Source organism: Morus notabilis, unplaced genomic scaffold (assembly GCF_000414095.1).
Source record: "Morus notabilis unplaced genomic scaffold, ASM41409v2 Scaffold299, whole genome shotgun sequence".
NCBI classification, from domain to species: domain Eukaryota; kingdom Viridiplantae; phylum Streptophyta; class Magnoliopsida; order Rosales; family Moraceae; genus Morus; species Morus notabilis.
In genome coordinates, this window is record NW_010359540.1 from 118,710 (window position 1) to 139,504 (window position 20,795).

Genomic DNA, 20,795 nt, shown 5'->3' on the forward strand with positions numbered 1-20,795 from the left:
GGGAGGACACATGTTGTGAAAGGGCACTTTATTATACATTGGTTTGGACAGAAATTGTTCCAAGGAACAAACTAAAAACAAATACATTCAGCTCCTAGTTAGACTTTTTTTTTTTTTTTTGAATTTTAGGTGTTTTACTTTCACTCTCATTTTTTAACCCACTTCGACTTTGTCTATCTTCAATATTATCTTCAAGTTTCTTTTTTCTTTTCTTTTTTTTTCTTTTTTTCTTTTTTTTTGTTTTTTGTTTTTTGTTTTTGAGAAAAGAACATCTTCAAGTTTTTTTCTTGAATATAATAATATCTTGAAGTTGAACACTGGCCTCGTTCACTTCGTTGATTCGAGTTTAGAATTTGAGTTTTTCTACAGTAAAAAGCTCTCATAAACAATCACATCTAACTTTTTTACTACAGTAAAAAGCTCTCACATAAAATCACATCTCAACTCGAATTCTAAACTCGAATCAGCGAAGTTAATGAGGCCTAATTTCATTTAATGTATTTGGGGTAATACCATGTTCCTTGATTCCACGTCATGAGATACTAGTAGTTCGCCTTTTATCTCTTCTGCACTCTATTAGAACCCTCTCTTTTAATAACCAAAAAAAAAAAAAAAAAAAAAAAAAAAAAAAAAAAAAAAAAAAAAAGAGAATATATACAAATGAAAAGCATAATATTTATATATGTTAGGATAAATTAATGTCTTATTATTTTTTTTCGCTTTTATATTTTACATGAAAATACAGTCTTCTCAGGAAGAGTGAAAGAGGTCTATTACATATTTAATATCCAAATCACTGAAGACTATCCTTTTAATTGGTATATATACATATATATATATATATATATATATAATCCAACTTCCTTGTGAAGGGTCTTTATTCATTAGCACAATTAAAAGAGAATTGTTGATAAATAGGAGAGCAGATAAATGGGAGAAGAAACGTGGAAGATGATCAAAAGGGTGAAGACACAAGTGGGGTTTGAATGTGGTGGCAAAGTTACCCCACGTGATAAAGAGTGAAGTGAGGAGGCACATGTTGTTTGGTGGCCTAGTATTTTCTACTTCTTTTTTTCTTTTTTTTTTAATTTAAAAAAACACTTTTCATTTCCCTTCTTAGCCAAAGCCAAGAACCTATACTTGCTGCTCTCGTTTCCCCATCCGTCCGAAATGCACCTCTTTTGCCAACTTAAAACCGTTGTCTGTTAACACATTGCAAAAGCTTCCGAGGGAAACAAAACTAAGCACTCATTCATTTCATTGATTTAAATTTAAAATTCGAGTTTTGTTACAGTAAAAAATTCTCATAAACAGTCATATTTAATTTTTCTATTATAGTAAAAAATTCTCACATAAAATCATATTTTAACTCAAATTAAAAATTTAAATCAGTGAATTAAACGAGCCCTAACTCTTGAGGCTAGGTAGTAACCTATAGGCCATGGCATGGTTTTTGCGGCATAGTTTACTTACTCGTCACCCATGTGAAAGAGATTACTTACTCTTAAATTTATTGAGGCACAAGATTATAATGTTTTCTTGTGATTCATCATTGACTTGAGAATTGCCATTTGGATCCAGTTGGTAGCAACAATTGCTCTCTCTCTCTCTCTCTCTCTCTCTCTCTCTCTCTCTATATATATATATATATATATATATATATTTTAAGGGTTACTTCCATTTTTTATGAAATGATGTCACCTTAGGGCCCAATGATATCATTACCTTTCAACACCGTTATTGGAAATAAGAAAACCCTCGTCGAAACAAGCAGAAAGGAAAGGTGTCCAGAGGAAAAAAAAAAAACCTCAAGACTCTAGAACAAATGATCAAAACCAATGCTATTTATTGGACGGTAAAATTTATAAAAATAAAAAATAAAAAAAGAGGATCGAACTTGGTCAATAAATAACTTTTTTCTTTCCTTCTTAGCCTCAGGCTACTTTTTGTGTGTGTCTATTTTAAGATTTTTTTTATAAGCATTTAAGGTGTAGTGGGCTCGTTTAGTTTGTTGATTCGAATTTTTAATTTGAGTTGAGATGTGACTTTATGTGAAAATTTTTTACTGTAGTAAAAAAATTAAATGTGATTATTTATGAGAATTTTTTATTGTAACAAAACTTAAATTTTAAATTTAAATTAGTGAAATGAACAGAATCGGTGTGCATGTTGTAATACTTCTTTTATTAAAAAAAAAAAAAAAAAAAAAAAAGGGGGGGGATTTTTTTTTTTAAAAAAAAAAAAAAAAAAAAAAAAAGAGGCTGGATATTGATTTTTATGACCATGAATGCATACGTGTCCACATATGATATGTATGCAGTTGTTATTTCGTGAAAAACAAAAAAGGAAAACATATTAGAAAAATAAAAATGTATGCAGGCACGATATTGGACACCCGTATGGATAGATACAATTATTGGCCTACGTCTTATTAATCTGCATATAGATCGTTTGTAAAGGTGCAACATATGTGCCCTTCGATTATCTTATTCCTGAACAAGCAGTCCATCAAAGCTTTCTGGCAAAAAGGGGACCAGCAATGAAACAAATTTACCATATTTTTTAAACTCTAAAGTTCTTGCGACTCTAATTACGGCTCAAATTTTTTGTTATAGTATTTTTTTTTAAAAAAAATTTATTAAGAATTTCTTAATGGGATAGTAAATAGAAAAAGGAGTACAAAATCAAGAATTGTATTACTAAGTTTCGAACCAAGAAATTTGGTTAAAGAAAATATATATGAGATCCATGGAAATTAAGCATCACTAATGTTGTGAAAATCCAATACGTCCCACACAGTTGCATTAATTGTTACCATAATGCTGCGACAAGAAAGTAATTTGCATGATAAAAACCATTTATGACAAAACAAAACAAAACAAAAAAAGTAGTAATAGTAGGATCTTCATTCTTCCCTTGCAGCTATGCTTCAATCTATGGCCCCTCGTCAATAAACATTATTAAATTCTACTGCCACAGCAATTGAAATTCAACATAATCTGATTCCAATGTGGTCAATTCCAAAAGCATGTGGTGGACTCCCAAGAAGAAAATCAGGTCTCGTTCATTTCACCGATTCGAGTTTTCAGTTTTAGATTTCTACAGTAAAAAATTCTCAGAAAATATCACATTAATTTTTTTTTTTACTACAGTGAAAAGCTCTAAGAAAATATCACATCTTAACTTGAATTAAAAACTCAAATTCACAAAATAAACGAGGCCCACATCAAGCATCGCATTTGGGACACGTAGCACAAGTTACCCATGTGGGGACAGATCACCTATAGAATCTCCTTTGATTGACTTTTCCTTCTAATTTTATTTTTATTTTTTCCTTTTTTGATTGCAGCAAAAGAAAATTACCATATGGCCTTCCTTCAATAATATATATATTTTCAGTGAAGTGGAACTGTTACTTGGGACATACTCCATGTACATGCTGCCTTACGCTTTACTTCAATACTTGATCAGTCTCTTCCCAATTTTGATATCGCCCTTTTACTGACATTTAACAGTGAAAGAAGTTTTTGATTCTTTCTACCTGCATATCGCTATGCTCCACATAATTCCCAACTCCAAATTTATAGACCCTTTGAGCAAAAGTCTTGCCCAGTTCCACACAGGTAGTTAGAAAAACAACTTCTAACGGAATTTACAATTTAGAATTCCATTTTAGAGGATAGACCAAATTCTGGTACTGAATATCTGTCTTCCCACGTGACGTACAGCAGAATGAGAGTTGCATTAATTACTTGTGTAATTATAATTAGGATGAGATCAGCAATTTCAAGTGTGGACTGTAACTGAGATGAATAAATTTATTATTAAGAAGATTCTCTTACACGCTTGGTGTACTAATAAGTCAAGTTTTTTTAACTGTTGAATTCATGTATTTTTTAATTTTTACGTGATTTTATACAGATTCTGTAAACAAAAAACATGACCTATTAGTATGTTAACGTATCAGAGAATGTCTCTATTAAGAAGATTTTCTGACAGGCCTAATGTACTAGTAGGTTAAGTTTTATTATTATTATTAGTATTATTATTATTACAATATAAATCACCTAGTTTGTTACTAGCAGCTGTACGGGACTCAATAGATCATAAATCATGAGTTGATGCGGGTTAAAAACTTAAAAATTATGGCCGTGTTTAGAATTGATCATGTTTTTATTTTTTACATTTTTTGAGAAAGAAAAAATGAAAACGTTTTCAAAACGGCGTTTGGCGCAATAAAGACAAAAAACAGAAATAAAAACGATTTTTTGGTTTAGTGTAAAATGAGAGAGAAATGAAAAACGACTTTTAGTCGTTTCTCATTTTTTATTTTCATTTTCTCCTCTCTCGAGCAGAGAAAGAGAAAGAGAGACATTAATGAGATTTTTTACACTGAAAATAATTTCTTGATAAAACTATTAAACGCATTTTTAAAAATAATTTTTATTTGAGATTGAAAACGTTTTTATTTTCATTTCATATAAAAAATAAAATAATTTTACAACGAATCGCGCCCTATGTCTACTCCGTACTTTTGAAGGTCCTTTATGTTTCACATGATCTATTATCTGTGTCAACTTAGATGTTCCTTCCTTAGAAATGTGCCTATCACATTCAACTTGGGTGCATGCATATAATGCTTATATCTTACAGTACTCAACCGATAGAATGGAGGGGCCATTGGCGGTGCCGTATTTGACAGGTTGATAATAGGTATAAATTTAGTTACACTGTAAACAATGAGAATCAATTCATGAATATTAAGTGAGAGAGTTCTGATAGGTCATCTTTCGTCGCTATGCCATCACCACATGTGTTAACTGATTAATTATTTGACGGCTTATGACAAAGACTCTGTGTGTATGGTGTATGGTGTATGGTTGGATGAATATGTAGGACTAAACGAATGAGGGTCTAAAACAAAATAAGCAACAAAATAAGAAAATAAATAAGAAAAAAAGTGGGGCTAACCGCCCATTTGCTTTAGGAGAATGAAATGGAGTCAGAAGTATGCTTTACTGATAAGATCTGGTTAATTTTATGAACTCTCCCAATCTAGGTTCATGTGACAACGCATCATGCAAAACCCATCATTCTAGCCCATCCCCAGCGCTAAATGGTCTCACTCACATGATGATTTGTGCCCAAGAATTTAACTCCTTTGAGGAACAGAAACATTACCAAGACAAACACAACAGTTTTTGAGTGTTTAGGAAAAATGTGTACTTATGACAAGAACCATATTATGTGTGTACGTACATTCTTCTTGGAATATCAGAAACTATAAATTAGGCACATTGTCCTGTACATAAGAGCTGCCACTTATATATGTTTGCATTATTTCAAAATTGTCACAAAAATCAAAACCTCCAAAATTGCTCACTAGACCATCTTTTAGAAACTTTCCTAATTGCAAAAGAATCTTCATCAGTACAATACTTGTCCACACACGAAAATGAAAAATGCTGCTTAGTCTGAAAGTGATGAAAAACAGCATCAGTTCAGTTGATCAGTCGCTATTAAACTACCAACTACAATTTTAATAATGTTTGACTCATAATAGCAAGTTCAACAAGCATTTTAGTATCCTAAGCGTGTGCTGCAGGACCAGACTAGCGCAAAATGAAGCATCTACCAGTCAATACTTTGGCTACTTTCTCTTGGTGCTTATAATGATCACCATGGTATCCGAAGTGTGGGGTGAAAAGCAGATGTTTCATTACAATATTCATGACGTTGCACCAGTAAATTAAAGTACATGAAGTTTAATTGATCATATCTGAATTAAAAAAAAAAAAAAATCGATCAGAAAGTCAAGTAGACGTGGTGCTTTTTTTTAGCTATATATCTTCTTTAGTCTACTTTCCTCACATGCAATGGTGGTCATTCAGGCGGACAATTTTGTGCAAGTAGATTTAGGGCCATTCAATTCGTAGATCACATTCGAGTAAGCCCAACTCAGGTGTGAAATTGGACCGAATTATACGTTTACTAAACGAAACTCTTTTTATTTTCCCATTACTCAAGTTTAGTTATACAGTGCGGATTGTCTCTGCAGAAAAAGACACTTATTTGTAATTGGAGTTTGACTTTAGTATAAGTGAATACAAAACTCAAGTTTTAAATGTCAAATCAATCTCCTCCTAAACACTTAACTCAAAGTCCAAACTAAACTCAAATTTCTTACAACTCAAATCCACTTTCTTATGGCTTGTTTAGTTCGTTAATTCAAGTTGAGATGTGACTTTATATTAAAGTTTTTTACTGTAGTAAAAAAGTTAGATGTGACGGTTTTTAAGAGCTTTTTACTGTAACAAAACTTAAATTTTAAATTCGAATTGATAAAATAAATGGGATCTTAACTCAAATTAATAAATTTGAGTCAGTAAAATGAACGCGCCCTCAGTGTATGTAACAACTTACCAGCAGGAAAGAGTTTAGCGTGTAAAGCACTAGTTTTGCTTCTTTTACAGGGAAAAAAATAATAATAAGTGCTGATCATATTCCACTGAAAAGTCAAGGCATATCTTTTCTTGATTACAACTTTTTTTTTCCCCTTACTTTTTTTGATGTTAGAGTGAGGAAATTCGAACTCTACACCGTGGTGGAGTTTAATATGTACTTTACTCTATGTCTACGACTAGACTGAAGTAAGAGTTCCTAATTACATCTTCTAGCTACCAAATTTTTGCACCATTCCAAGAAGTAGATTGATTGTTGGGCCTAACTCAGCCCAGTTATGTTAAAGAGGCCCATATAAGTCTGCCACTAAATGTGGGTTGATCGAAGTACAAATGTGAATAGGGTGATAAAAACACCCATCAACCGCAAATGTATAATTAGAGAAAAATGCTTTTAACCAAAGGGGGTGGTCATGCTGTTAGAAATGAATAGCTCTTTCGTCACCAACATCAATTATTGTCGTTTAGACTAGTACTTCTGTGGTCGTTGTTGGCCTTGCCATACTTTCTTTGACATTAAGGCAGGGCAGAAAATAGGCTTGACTTGTCAAAGTCCCCCCCAATCACTATAGCACTTTATAAGCTTGTATCCAAAAATCCCTCGTTTTCTTGGGCCCTGCTTTTTGTATTGTGAATGTTGCGTTAGCGTTTCTAAGGGGGCATTTGGTAGAGAGATTCGTTTCCTGATTCGAATCATGATTTGTGGTTCGTTATAGTATTTTTTCTCATAAAAAATACACGTAAATCGAAAATGGTTCGAATCATATAGTTTGAATCCTCAAACTAAACAAACCCTAAATGTAAAGAAAATCCTGTTATGCCTTCTGTCTAGCAAACTTTTAACCGATTGGGCCCAGTCTTGTAACGTACTTGACTGCATCATTTAAAAATAAATAAATAAAAAATAAAAAGAGAGAAAATTAGGTGGACTTTTAGTTCATAGATTCAGAATTATTTTTGATTTACGTGTGTTTTTTATGAGAAAAAATACTGTAGCGAGCCACGAATTATGATCCGAACTATGGCATGAATCCACCAACCAAACGCACAATAAATTTTTCTTTTGGATCTTAATTTTTACTCTTTATTCTTGATTAATACTCTTTTAATTAGAGTAAAATATAAAAATCTAGACTTATGCATTCTAATAAGAGTATTTATCTTCTTTTTCCTTTTACTTTGTAAATGTTGGATTAGAGATCGTTAATACATGTTACTGACCCATTTCTATATTCAAAAGGAGTATTTACACGAAATGGCTTCTTTTAGACTCTATATTTAAGATATCCTTTTAATTCGACAATATTATTAATCTGTTTATTTTATGGTTATTGATATAATATCATTTTGAATATACTCCTTTTATATGGATGGTTATGAATTTGTATAATTAATTTTAAGAGGCCGTTGACAAAAGATAGGAATACCATTACGGATTGTTTTTACATATTTATATGCAAATAAAGACATTCCTTTTTTCATCCATTGCACTATGAACATACATATAATTAACTCTATTTGAAATTAATTAACTTGCGTTTTTTTTATATCTAACTTACTCTTAATCTTGCATGTTTGTATATAAAGAATTTATAATAAACCATGGGTAATTAGTTCTATTAATTCTTAAATTATATGCATTGTCGTCACTTTAATTCCTGAACTTTTAATTTTTAAGCACTTTAATCTCTGCATACTAAAATTTATAAATAATTTCTAAAATTTCTCATAGATGATTACGTATAAGAACTTAAATTTTTTTCAAAAATAGTTACATTAAATGCAAATTGTTCTAAATTTTTAACGACTTGTAATAACCGTAAATAGAATAGTTAGCATTTAATGTAATTATATATTTGAAAGTTTTTAGTTATTTTTGTCTAGGATGTGGTGATCTATGTGAAATTTTAAAAATCCATAGTCAATTTAGTGTGCAATGACCAAAATAATCAAAAATCAAAAGTTACGAGAGTAATTTGTAATTATTAAAAGTTTATTAACTAAAATGACAGAATGCACATAATTTAAGAACTAACAATGCTAATAATCCTAACACATGCTTAAACCGTGATATTAAATTCTATGTGTATATGTGGTTCGTGCTACTAAAGACGCGACCCATAACATTACGAATAACATTATGTGTATATGTGGTTTTCTTTTTTTTTTCCCCCCTCTTTTTCTTGATTGTTTTTTATTTTACTTTTGGAAAATTTGATACGTTTATTTAAATTTGGGATTTTTTTTTTGGCTGATTTAACCAATTTGGTTTTGGACCAAAATAATTCCCAATAACATTACGATTAAAAAAAAACGTTAAAATTACTTTTTCTTACAACTATTTTAACCGAATTAAAGAGGGAAAAGATTGTAAAGTGAGAAAACAACGTTAGTAATATTCCTAAAAACATAAGATTAGACATAGCATTCCGAGAAAAAAAGAGAGGATGTTTATATATTTGAACTTATCCATATTATAAGACATTTAAAATTACTTTTTCTTACAACTATTTTGACCGAATTAAAGAGGGAAAAGATTGTAAAGTGAGAAAACAAGGTTAGTAATATTCCTAAAAACATAAGATTAGACATAGCATTCCGAGAAAAAAAAGAGAGGATGTTTATATATTTGAACTTATCCATATTATAAGACATTCTAAGAAATATGATTTATAACTCTCTGTCCGCAAAGATTACCTTAGTCCTTTGCGCTATACAATAAAACAAGTTAATGCTCAAATATTCCTGAGTTATACATTAGTCTGTCTAATATTAGACCTCTTGTGCATGAGAAATAGCTAGGACGCCTAAATCAGTAGACTATCTATTAACGCATTAAGATAATCCTTGTTAAAGGAGTAGTCAAGATCTGTTGTCTTATTATTTATTTATTTTTATTTCAATAGTTGTCTCTCTAATTAAATTTTGACACTTTATAAATTATTTAAGTTTTTTAATATTTTGTATTTATTTATGTGATTAAATTTCTAAATTTAAACAACATGGTAAATAATTAGTAAAGAAACAGCTGAGAAAAGAAAATTAAAATAGTAAATCTGAACTCTCAAAAAGAGACGATTTATGGGCCAAACTGATAATTTCTTAGCCTTCCCGGACATTAAGAGGACGTTTGGTTGGAGCATTCAAACCATGTGATTTGAATCATTTTCGATTTACGTGAATTTTTTGTAAGAGAAAATACTGTAGCAAACTACGAATTATAATTCGAATCAGGGAACGAATCCCTCTACCAAACATCCTCTAATTTATCTCCAAAGATTGCAATCCGTCCCAACCACTCCAATTCCACTAACTAAAAGTCATATTAATGAATCGTGAAGTTCCCTCCAAGCCATAGCATGTACTTATAATTTATTTTGCCGCATTATCCCAATACTTCAATTTTCGGCTTCGTACGCCTATCCTCATGATAGTGAACAAGAAACCGCTAACACACCATTCACAATACAAATAGGGCGTACGAAGAATATGATGGTCAATTCAAGAGATATTTGGTTCATGGATTAAAATTATGTGATTAAAATTATTTTCAATTTACGTGTATTTTTTGTGAAAAAAAATATTGTAACGTATTACGAACTATAATTCGAATCAGTGGACGAATCTTCCAACCAAACAACCTATTACTAGTTCTCTTAAAGTAATCTATAATAATTTAGTAAATTTTGTAACAAAGACACATCATCATTATACAAGGACATATTCATTACCTCCCAATACAAAACAACAAACTGTTCAACTAGAACATCAATGTTTATGTATAAAACACCATGTGGGAGATATTTTAGAATTCATCTTTCTTTGATGTGATGTAGTAACTACGGCTACGGTACACAATCACATCATAAATCCCTAATTAGTAATTACTTCAGAACTACTATATATATACACAACTATAACCTCACAAGTTACACCAATCCGTTTCAGACTTTCAGTAATACTTACCACATATAGCGCCCACAATTCACGAACTTCGATGGCACGAATTCCAAAGCTCATGGCTACCCAATTATTCTTCCAAACACTACTACTGCTCTTAATCACCTCGTACAAATCCATCCAAGTCCAAGCACACCCTTCGAACACAAACCTCTTCAGGGAATACATAGGGGCCGAATTCAACAACGTTAAATTCTCCGACGTCCCCATCAACCCAAACGTTGACTTCCACTTCATTCTCTCCTTCGCCATTGACTACGACTCCTCCGGCTCTTCTCCGACCAACGGCAAATTCAACGTCTTCTGGGACTCCGACAATCTCAGCCCATCCGAGGTTTCCTCCATCAAAAATTCCCATTCCAAAGTCAAAGTCGCCTTAAGCCTAGGAGGAGACAGCGTCGGAAACGGCTACGCTTACTTCAAACCTTCCTCGGTGGACTCGTGGGTTTCCAATGCGGTTTCCACTCTCACGGGCATCATCGAACAGTACAACCTTGACGGGATCGACATCGACTACGAGCATTTCAGCTCCGATCCCGACACTTTCGCAGAGTGCATCGGGCGGCTGATAAAGACCCTGAAGAGAAAAGGGGTCATTTCGTTTGCTTCCATAGCTCCTTTTGACGATGACCAAGTTCAGAGCCATTATTTGGCTCTGTGGAAAAAATACGGGCACTTTATAGACTACGTCAACTTCCAATTCTACGCGTATGATGAGGGCACGACGGTGTCCCAGTTTATTGATTATTTCAACACCCAAAGCTCTAATTATCACGGTGGGAAGGTGCTGACCAGCTTTATTAGCGATGGCAGCGGCGGATTGTCGCCGGAGAACGGTTTTTTCACGGCGTGTAATAGGCTCAAGAGACAAAAACGGCTTCATGGTATCTTTGTTTGGTCTGCCGATGATTCGAAGAAGAATGGCTTTCGCTATGAGAAGAGATCTCAAGCGCTTTTGGCAGGTCACCACTAGTAATCTAGTATAATTATGTATGATAATATCTTATTAAGAAATATGGCTAGCCTTGGATTACATTCCACGTTGCTATTTATGTATTTTGACGTTCTGTGTTTATGAATCTGTGGTTGGTTTTTACGATAGTGTGTGGATATTATGGTGGAGTGATTAGTGATATAATTCCTGAGTATTGTACAGTATTAGCAATGCTCGGAGAAGCATTCTAAAATTTAAAGAAATCCTTAATTGCTAATTAGTAAAATCAGAGTTAACATGATTCGCGGTTTTAGTAAAAACTGTAAAGCCGGGCTCAGAAATCGACATTGTCGATTATCATATTTTACTGAGAGTTTAAGACACGTATGTTGAACTTAGATTTTAAGTTATTTTAAGGCATTTTAAAGTCAGAAAACAACCCAAATAATCTATGCGATTTTAAATCTAAACCGGTATTAATTTCTACCAAATATAATGTAGGACTGTGTTTTTAACAGTGAACTGAAAACCGTCAGAAAATATTTGTCATGTAAACTAATTTAGAAACTACTATCAGTGTAAGTTTGATTTGATAAGAGAAGACTTTAGTGGGAGATAATGATGGGACTTAATTTGACCTTGAGTTGAAAGGTGTTATAAGTCATCATTAAGGAGATTTATCTCTTTTTTTCTCTTAGTCGTGGGCAGCCCGTAATTAACATGGTTAATCAAAATTTTTATCCAATTAGTGAGGCTAAGAAGCCTAAGAATTATGGTTAAGTATAATTAACCAATTGTCTATAAATACCACCATTTAGAATTAAGCTCATTTTTTTACCATTTCCTTATTTTTCACCTTCTCCCTCTCTTTTCTCCTCTCTTGGCCGAACCTCACAAGCCCCCTCTTCAAAATTTTTCCACTTCTCTCACACAAAGAAGACTTCAAATCACAATCTAAAAGAACGAGAAGAAATTTGTGTAGGAATTCTTAGCACATTCAAGGATAAAGATCAAAACTTTCCTCTTTTGATTTTCTTTGTTCAAATTTCTAACTCTCCTTAAAAGTTTGAATCTTTGTAGGAATCTCTCACCTTGGTGGTCAAAACCCTTCCTCTCCTAAGTCTTGTGGCAAGACTTTTCAAAACTTATCTTGATCTTTTAACTTTAAGAACAAAGTTTGGATTGTTTACCAAGTTTTATTTTATGTGTGTTAAAAGGTTAGATCTTCACATGCATGGGATTTTTAATGTTAGATCTACATTTTGAAATTGTATTTCATGTTTCAAGGTTGTTGTTTTGTGTGTTTGGAACAAGTTCTAAACTTTTCATGTTAACATTAAGAGGATAAGGATGCAAAAAAATTTAAGTTGGTAAGTTTTATTTTTGAGTTAAAATTTTTAGTCTATTTTGACTTAAAATTCGAAGCTGTTAGATCTAAATTGAGAAAAATTCTATTTCACAAAAGTTGTAGATCATGAGGTGCTGAACTTTTCCTTATAACTGAGATAAATCTCAATTATGCCCCTAAAATGTGTTTTTAGACATTTTTCCAAAACTGCCCCGAATTTCATAAAAATTGTCCAAAACTGTTAACTTGACATAGTTTCTGTTTTTCTGTTTTTTGAACCTTTAGAGGATAATTTCAGGATTTTTGAGTCAGGTATCTCAAAGTTTTCGACGTTATGAACAAATCTCTGTGACTGTGAAAAATCACAATTCTGATTTTAGGACGCGTTTTTGGGACGTTTTCAAAAACTGCACAAAATAATATTTGTGTCGCCATTATTTTTTAGATTTCGGTCATTTCCGACGCCGAACCTCATTTTCAATGAAACATGAAACTTTTAGATCACATTGAGACGAAGAAACTTTGCAAAGTTTAGATTTTAAGAATCTAACTCTAAAACGTAGTCGATTAAAGATTAAGGAAAAACATAAAAGTTTATCACAAAGGATTTGAAACAGTTCGGATTTTTTAAAACGTTTGAATTTGAGTTTTTCAGGAATTGAAAGTTTAAGACAAAATAAGAAATCTTAAAAGTGTTACAAACTTATGGTTCATGGATTAGAACAATTTTTTATTTACGTGTATTTTGTGAGAGAAAACACTGTAGCGAACCATGAACTATGATTCAAATCATGGTATGAATCCCCTTACCAAACGTCTCCTAAGTATTTACTAGGCCCAATTCTTAGTAACCGGCAATATTACTAGCAATAAAATGGGATTTACTAATGATTTTTTAAAAAAAGATTGGATTGAGAATTTTTTTTATAAAAAAAACACTAAGTACGGGCCTAACACCCGTACTAAGCCAACAACTTTTCAAGCCTAAGTTAGACACGCTAGTGTAAAAGACCATTGTAGACATGTTGGAGACTAATGGGCCTTAATACAAATTTTGGGCCCAAAGTAAGAAATAATATGAAATAGTAACTTAGACAATTAAGTTGTTAACCTAGGACCAATTAGCAAAGGTAATTAAGGAAAAGTATATGATCAGGATTTATTAAAAATAATCCTTGTAATGTGAAAGAAGTTAAAAGATCTCTATTTAAAAAGGAAATATTTCTAAGTATAAGAATGAATTCCTAAATAGACTAAGCTAATAGACTAGCTTATAATGAGTCAAACTCACACTCTCAGTGAGTTTTCTTTATAGAACACGGCAGTAGAGGTTAACCTCGGCGAGTAATATAATATAGTCCTAACCTTGGCTGATAGCAGGTAAGTGAGAATCTCACCTACAATATGAATAAGTTTTAAAGTGAAATATTATACATGTCTATGCTCTATGATATAGAATGTCATGTCATGTTACATGCTCACTAATGAATTAATGAAAACAATTTAAAGTTGAGTGTCGTACCAACCTCCCGAGATTGGGGAGCTTATGTTTAGGAATACAAATGATGAAATGAATTATGATCACGGTGTAGCTGGGGACCTTGCAAACCCTTTCTACCTGTTGATCGCACGCAATCGGTATGAACACTTAGGCCCATTAGATTTAATAAGTCAAGTTCATAAAAGAGTTTAATTGGCATATGCATTATTGTTATGCTTTAAGTACTCTGTTTTTAATTAGCGGGACTTAAATTCATACTTGTTGAGTATAAACTCACCCCTAGGATGTATTCATATTGTAGGAAATTAACTTGTGAATAATGGATTGTGCATAACGGCATGCGAGCAGTGTGGAGAATGAGAAATGGATACTACACGCATTTTTAATTCCACAATATGTTTTGTTATGATAAAACTTTTAAATTGTATGTATGCAATTTGGTTTTGAGAAGATTGAGACTTGGTATATGCTTTTTTTATTTTTTATTTTTTTGTAAATTTTACTTTAATTAATTAAAGTATTTTAAGCGATCACGTGCTAATGAGTTTTAGAGACGTTTCTCGATTTGGTCATCACATATAAAAATAAATAAAGAATAAAAATTTGTCTTTATTTATTTTTTTCCGTCCATTCCATCGAGAAAATGATTCCTCGATCTAGGGCAAGTGGTCTTTAACTCTCTGTTGACAGTCATGCTTAGGGTTATAATATTAGAATCAATCAGGCACCGTTCATTTCGCTGATTCGAGTTTAGAATTCAAGTTTTGCTACAGTAAAAAGCTCTCACAAACAATCACATCTAACTTTTTTGCTACAGTAAAAAGCTCTCACATAAAATCACATCTCAACTCGAATCAGCGAACTAAACGAGCCCGTTATGTTTATTATATCCTTCACTTCTCTTTAGTGGGTTGGTTGGGTTGGAATTACAAATCATGTCTCTGGCTTACTTAAAGCAACATGGATTTCCGTGCTTAAGATTATCACTTACGATTGAAAAATTTTATTGGTATAGCGTTAAGAAATATTTATTGATGCATTGTGCAGCTCATTACTATATAATATTGAAATGTATATAGATAATTATATACTTTACTCAATGGGTTGGAAAAAAAACTAGTACAAGGCATATGAATGGCGAAACTTCCTCTCTTGATCTCTCACTATCTCCTTTGTAGTTTCTCTTTTTATACATACACACATACATATATTATATATAGAGAAAATTTCAAATTAAAGCATTTGCTTTTTTTCCAAATCTATTATTTATGTAATTATGTAAAATTTTGATGTCATTCTTATCTTTTTAATAATATTAAAAATTTTCCATATATTTCTATATACGTACTTATGTTGGTATGTTTTCTTATTCAACTTATTTCCACAAAACATAATAAATAAAATTGTGTGCGCGTATGTGTTGGCCACGGGAAATTAAAACATTATCCATTCAAATATATTGTTGTCAATCAAGAAGACATAAATAATTCTACACATCAAACTCCATTTCAATGAAGGTAATGGAGAAATTATGGGTACGTTCGGTACCATTTAAATAATTTTTTAAAGGAAAATTGAATTTGAAAATGTTTTCGGTTCATTTGTTTTTATTTTTATATTTTTTTAGTTTGTTATTAAATTTTAAAAAATTTTGAAAACAAAAATTCGATGTTTCCAATATGTTTTTAAACAACTTTTTCTTTTATAGGGACCTTCTCCAATATACCATTATACCGGTATGTCAGGTTTTTTGTATGTTAGATCTGTATAAAATTACATAAAAATAAAAAAAATACGTCGATCTAATTGTTAAAAAAATATGACCTACTCGTACGCTAAACATACTAAAAAATCTACCTTATTATAATAAAATAAAAGATTTTAAGACAACTTTTTTTCTATTAGATCTCTCTCCTCCTAGGCCCTTATCTCATCTCTTTTTCTTTTTTTTTTCTCTCCGTTCATTTGTGTTGTATTGTGTGGGATCTATAAGTGTACGAAATCATAACAAGTAAAAAAGAGTGAGTAGAGTATTATTTTCACAGAGATTGTATTCAATTTATGTTGATTTTTGAAATTGGATCAACTCTATAATTATTCAAATGAGCGATTAATGAAAAAGAAAAATAACTAAACTAAATATAACAAAAAAAACTAAGAAATGGAAATAAAATCTTTAGGACTACAATCTCACCCAATTAATGTCATCAAATTGGTTTCACTCTATAATTAATTAATTTTAATTAATTGAATTATTATCCGAATGCACGAAATTACCTACTCACTTCTTTCGATAAACTAGTAGGCCCACTCACATTAATCGAAACCCTATATTCCTGTGAGGCTTCAATCAACATGAATTCATTAAGTAAAAGCGTTCAAAATGACTACAAATACCCTAAGGATATATTCCTATTCCAAATTGCATATGTTAACCTATTATTGATCGAGACCAAAAATCCATTTTCCAATTTCATTAAAGTCCAACATCATCACCTAGTTAGTGGCCAACTAATTAAGAGCATTAAGAACCTATCATCACCTAACTAGTGGCCAACTAATTAAGAGCATTAAGAACCTAATAGGATAAATAATATCAATTAATCAAATAAAAATCACATAGGACAAAATCAACCAAGATCTGGCTAAATTACAAATTAATCCTAGAAAAGGAAATAAACTCATAATTAAAAATAACATCACAATCCCAAAGAAATTAAACAACATAAAAGCACAAATTAAAGAGAGTAAAGTTTAGTTAAACGTGTAGATGAAATTCTCCATTTCCAGACTCTCCTCTCCTCTCCTCCTTAAAATTACTCCTTTGGTTATTGGAAATAGAAAAATAAAAATTCTTAAATTAAATTTAGAAATAATATCCTAAAGCCTCAAACTAAAAATAAAATTTTACACTTCTTTTTTTTTTTTTTTCCTTATATTGTTCTCTCCCAGCTTCCTCTCACTGGTTCATGTGTTAATGGGCGAGGAAGAATGGCTGATAACAGCCCCAAAATGCACGCCAAATGGGAGAGAAGGAAACGCAGAAGAAGGCTTCAGTGCGCTCAGCCACGTGGCGAAATGTGAATGGATTGGGGTTATGTGGAAGAGGTGGCGGCGTGCGAGATGAGAAAGGGCGCGGGTGCACGAGAGTTTGGTGGGCGCACCTGTAAGGAAACTGGGTAGCTGGATTAGGGTGAGGGGAGCACGTGGCGCGCGCTAAATGGGTGAGGTTGCTGCCGCTATCTGCTCAACGCGCGGTGAGGGGGAGTGGCGCACACGTGCAAGATCTTGGCCGTTGCTATGATAATAGACGGTTGAAATAGCGAGTTGTAGACATGTATTTTTACTCGCGAGTCTGGGTTTCGTTTGGTGCCGGATTCAATTTGAATTTCCTTTTATAATTTTGACCCCATTTCAGCTCAAATTTTCCATTTAGATCCCTTTTTACCTACTTCAAATACACAAATGAGAAAAATAATTAGTTTGAAAGGAAAACTAAATAAACGCACAATAAAATTAATACTAAATTAAGTAAAATAAAGAAAAACTGCACTAAAACAAAATAAATTAAAACGAAATCAAACTAAAATAAACTAAATTAAAATTACACAAAATTAAATTAAAAAGATCTAAAATCTCAAGAACTTAGCCAATTTAAATGCACAAATATTAAAAAAAAAAAAAAAAAAACTCTATTTCATAGAGTTATCAATTTGGTTCCTAAGAAAATGGAGAGGAAAGATGCAAGACGTCTCCAATCTTAGGAAAATTTCTCAAAATCTGTTGTTCATTCTCGGATTATCAGGTAAAAGCACAAACTATTATCGATTTTCATTATTTCTCTCTTTGAAAGCATTTTCTCATTTTAGGGTTTAATTTAGCTTGATGAGTTATTTTTCTCTCTGATCAAATATGAAATTAAAAGGTGAAATCAACGAATTTCCTCATTCTTCAACCCCGTTTCATATTCGTTTTTGCTAGAAGTAACTTCTTCAATCTTTGTTCGGAATGTTAGATTGTAGTTTCTTTCAATCTCCTTTTCATCTTAGTTCTTCTGCCAAATTGATTTTATCTACAACATAATTAATTTTCAAGTCAAATTTAAATAATTTTTCGTAATTGTGGTTAAAACGTCAAAAGTAAAAGTTTTTATCTTTTTTTTTTCTTTTTCAATAATTGCCTTGCTTAATCTTTTTGAAATATAATTTCTCTTTAAGAATACGCTATTAATACTTTAAGGATGTTTTGAAATAATGTTATTTGCCTCCCCTTGCCTCTCCCTCATCTTTAATAATAATTGAGCGCTAATGTTTGTATGAAGACATATCATTCTGGTCTTTTTTCTTTGCTGTCATCTCCGATAAGGCATAATTCATTGAATCTTCATGCGTTGAAAATCTCGTAATGAAGAGTACTTGAAACACGTAAGCAATCTCACAGAACAGAGGAGACAAAAAACGCTTTAAAAAAAGCGTGTTCGTTAAGTGTTTCAAATCTTTATTACCAGATTTCCAACATCATCTCTTAATACAAAACAACAAGACCGAACAACTAGATCATCAATATTTACGTATAAAGTACCATGTGCGACGGCATTATTAGTGACGATATTATTCGCGACGACACTTATTAGCGACGATCGTGAGTTATTTTATAACTCAATTTGATGTGATGTAGTAAAATGACGAACACTGCAAATTACGTAAGTACGGCAACAGCACCCAATCACATCTTTTCCTAACATCGAGCTCCTAATTAGTAATTAATTAATGTAATAGAAACTTGTTTGTCAAAGAAAAAGAGGATTAGTGTTGCTCTCGGGCCCCGATTCAACGCCTCAAGAGAAATCTAATGTGTTAGCAACTTAGAACTATTATGGCCCCGTTCATTTCGCCGATTTGAGTTTAGAATTCGAGTTTTGCTACAGTAAAAAGCTCTCAGAAACAGTCACATCTAACTTTTTTGCTACAGTAAAAAGTTCTCACATAAAATCACATCTCAACTCGAATTATAAACTCAAATCAGAGAACGGACCCTATATATACAACTAGCCCTTACAAGTTATTACCACAATCCATTTTAGTACTACTTATCATAGCGCCCACAATTCACAAACTTGAAATGGCAATAGTTCTGAAGGTTATCATTACCCTATTACTCTTCCAAACATTAGTCCAAGCACACCCTTCGAACACAAACGGCCTCTTTAGGGAATACATAGGGGCCGAGTTCAACAACGTTAAATTCTCCGACGTCCCCATCAACCCAAACGTTGACTTCCACTTCATTCTCTCCTTCGCCATTGACTACGACTCCTCCGGCATTTCTCCGACCAACGGCAAATTCAACGTCTTCTGGGACTCCGACAATCTCAGCCCCTCCCATGTTTCTTCCATCAAAAAATTCCATTCGAACGTCAAAGTCGCCGTAAGCCTAGGAGGAGACAGCGTCGGAAAAGGCTACGCTTATTTCAAACCTTCCTCGGTGGACTCGTGGGTTTCCAACGCGGTTTCCACTCTCACAAGCATCATCAGAAAGTACCACCTCGACGGAATCCACATCGACTACGAGCATTTCCGCTCCGATCCCGACACTTTCGCAGAGTGCACCGGGCGGCTGATAAAGACCCTGAAGAGAAAAGGGGTCATTTCGTTTGCTTCCATAGCTCCTTTTGATGATGACCAAGTTCAGAGCCATTATTTGGCTCTGTGGAAAAAATACGGGCACTTTATAGACTACGTCAACTTCCAATTCTACGCGTATGATGAGGGCACGACGGTGTCGGAGTTTATTGATTATTTCAACACCCAAAGCTCTAATTATCACGGTGGGAAGGTGCTGACGAGCGTTATTAGCGATGGGAGCGGCGGATTGTCGCCGGAGAAAGGGTTTTTCACAGCGTGTAATACGCTCAAGAGACAAAAACGGCTTCATGGTATCTTTGTTTGGTCTGCGGATGATTCGAAGAAGAATGGCTTTCGATATGAGAAGAGATCTCAAGCGTTATTAGCTGGTCACCATTATTATTAAGTATGATTGAATATCTTATTAAAAATGCATAGGGTACGACAAATTAAAACAGAGTGTGTATATATAAAAACAAAGCAAGAATAAATTTGTCTTTATGTTTTCGTTTGTTACATTGAGAAAAATGATTCTTCTAGGACAAGTGGTTGCTTGTAAGCAGGGAATTTAACTAGAAAAAGGCTGGACGAAAACCGCGGTCTTCAACGCTCTATTGACAGCCATGCTTAGGGTTATATTAATATTAAATTAATCAGTTTTAAGGAGTTTGTCATATGATCCTTTCATTCTTTTAGTGGGTTGGTTGAGTTGGAATTATGAATCATATCCTTGGCTTACTTAAAGCAACATGGATTTCCGTTCTTAAAATCACTTATGATAGGAAACATATGGTACTTTTATCGATATAGTTGCTCAATACTATATTACAGTTATTTTCGAAAAAAAAAAAAAAAATCTATATGATACTAGTGAAATGTATAAGAATAATTATGTACAGTACTCGTATGGATGACAAAATTTCATAATTATCTCCGGCGATTAAATGAAATCAAAGACATGATCAGT

At 32.6% G+C, this 20,795-nt stretch overlaps 2 protein-coding genes across 2 annotated transcripts; both read left to right on the plus strand.

Moving 5' to 3' along the window:
- Nucleotides 1–10,458: 10,458 nt before the first annotated feature.
- LOC21390591 (chitinase 2) lies at nucleotides 10,459–11,394 on the plus strand. The gene has a single exon (XM_010094702.1). The coding sequence runs from the start codon at nucleotides 10,459–10,461 to the stop codon at nucleotides 11,392–11,394; it is 936 nt and encodes a 311-aa protein (XP_010093004.1).
- Nucleotides 11,395–19,298: 7,904 nt separating this feature from the next.
- LOC21390592 (chitinase 2) lies at nucleotides 19,299–20,446 on the plus strand. Its single transcript, XM_010094703.2, has one exon. The coding sequence runs from the start codon at nucleotides 19,326–19,328 to the stop codon at nucleotides 20,232–20,234; it is 909 nt and encodes a 302-aa protein (XP_010093005.1). The 5' UTR covers nucleotides 19,299–19,325; the 3' UTR covers nucleotides 20,235–20,446.
- The last annotated feature ends 349 nt before the right edge of the window (nucleotides 20,447–20,795 follow it).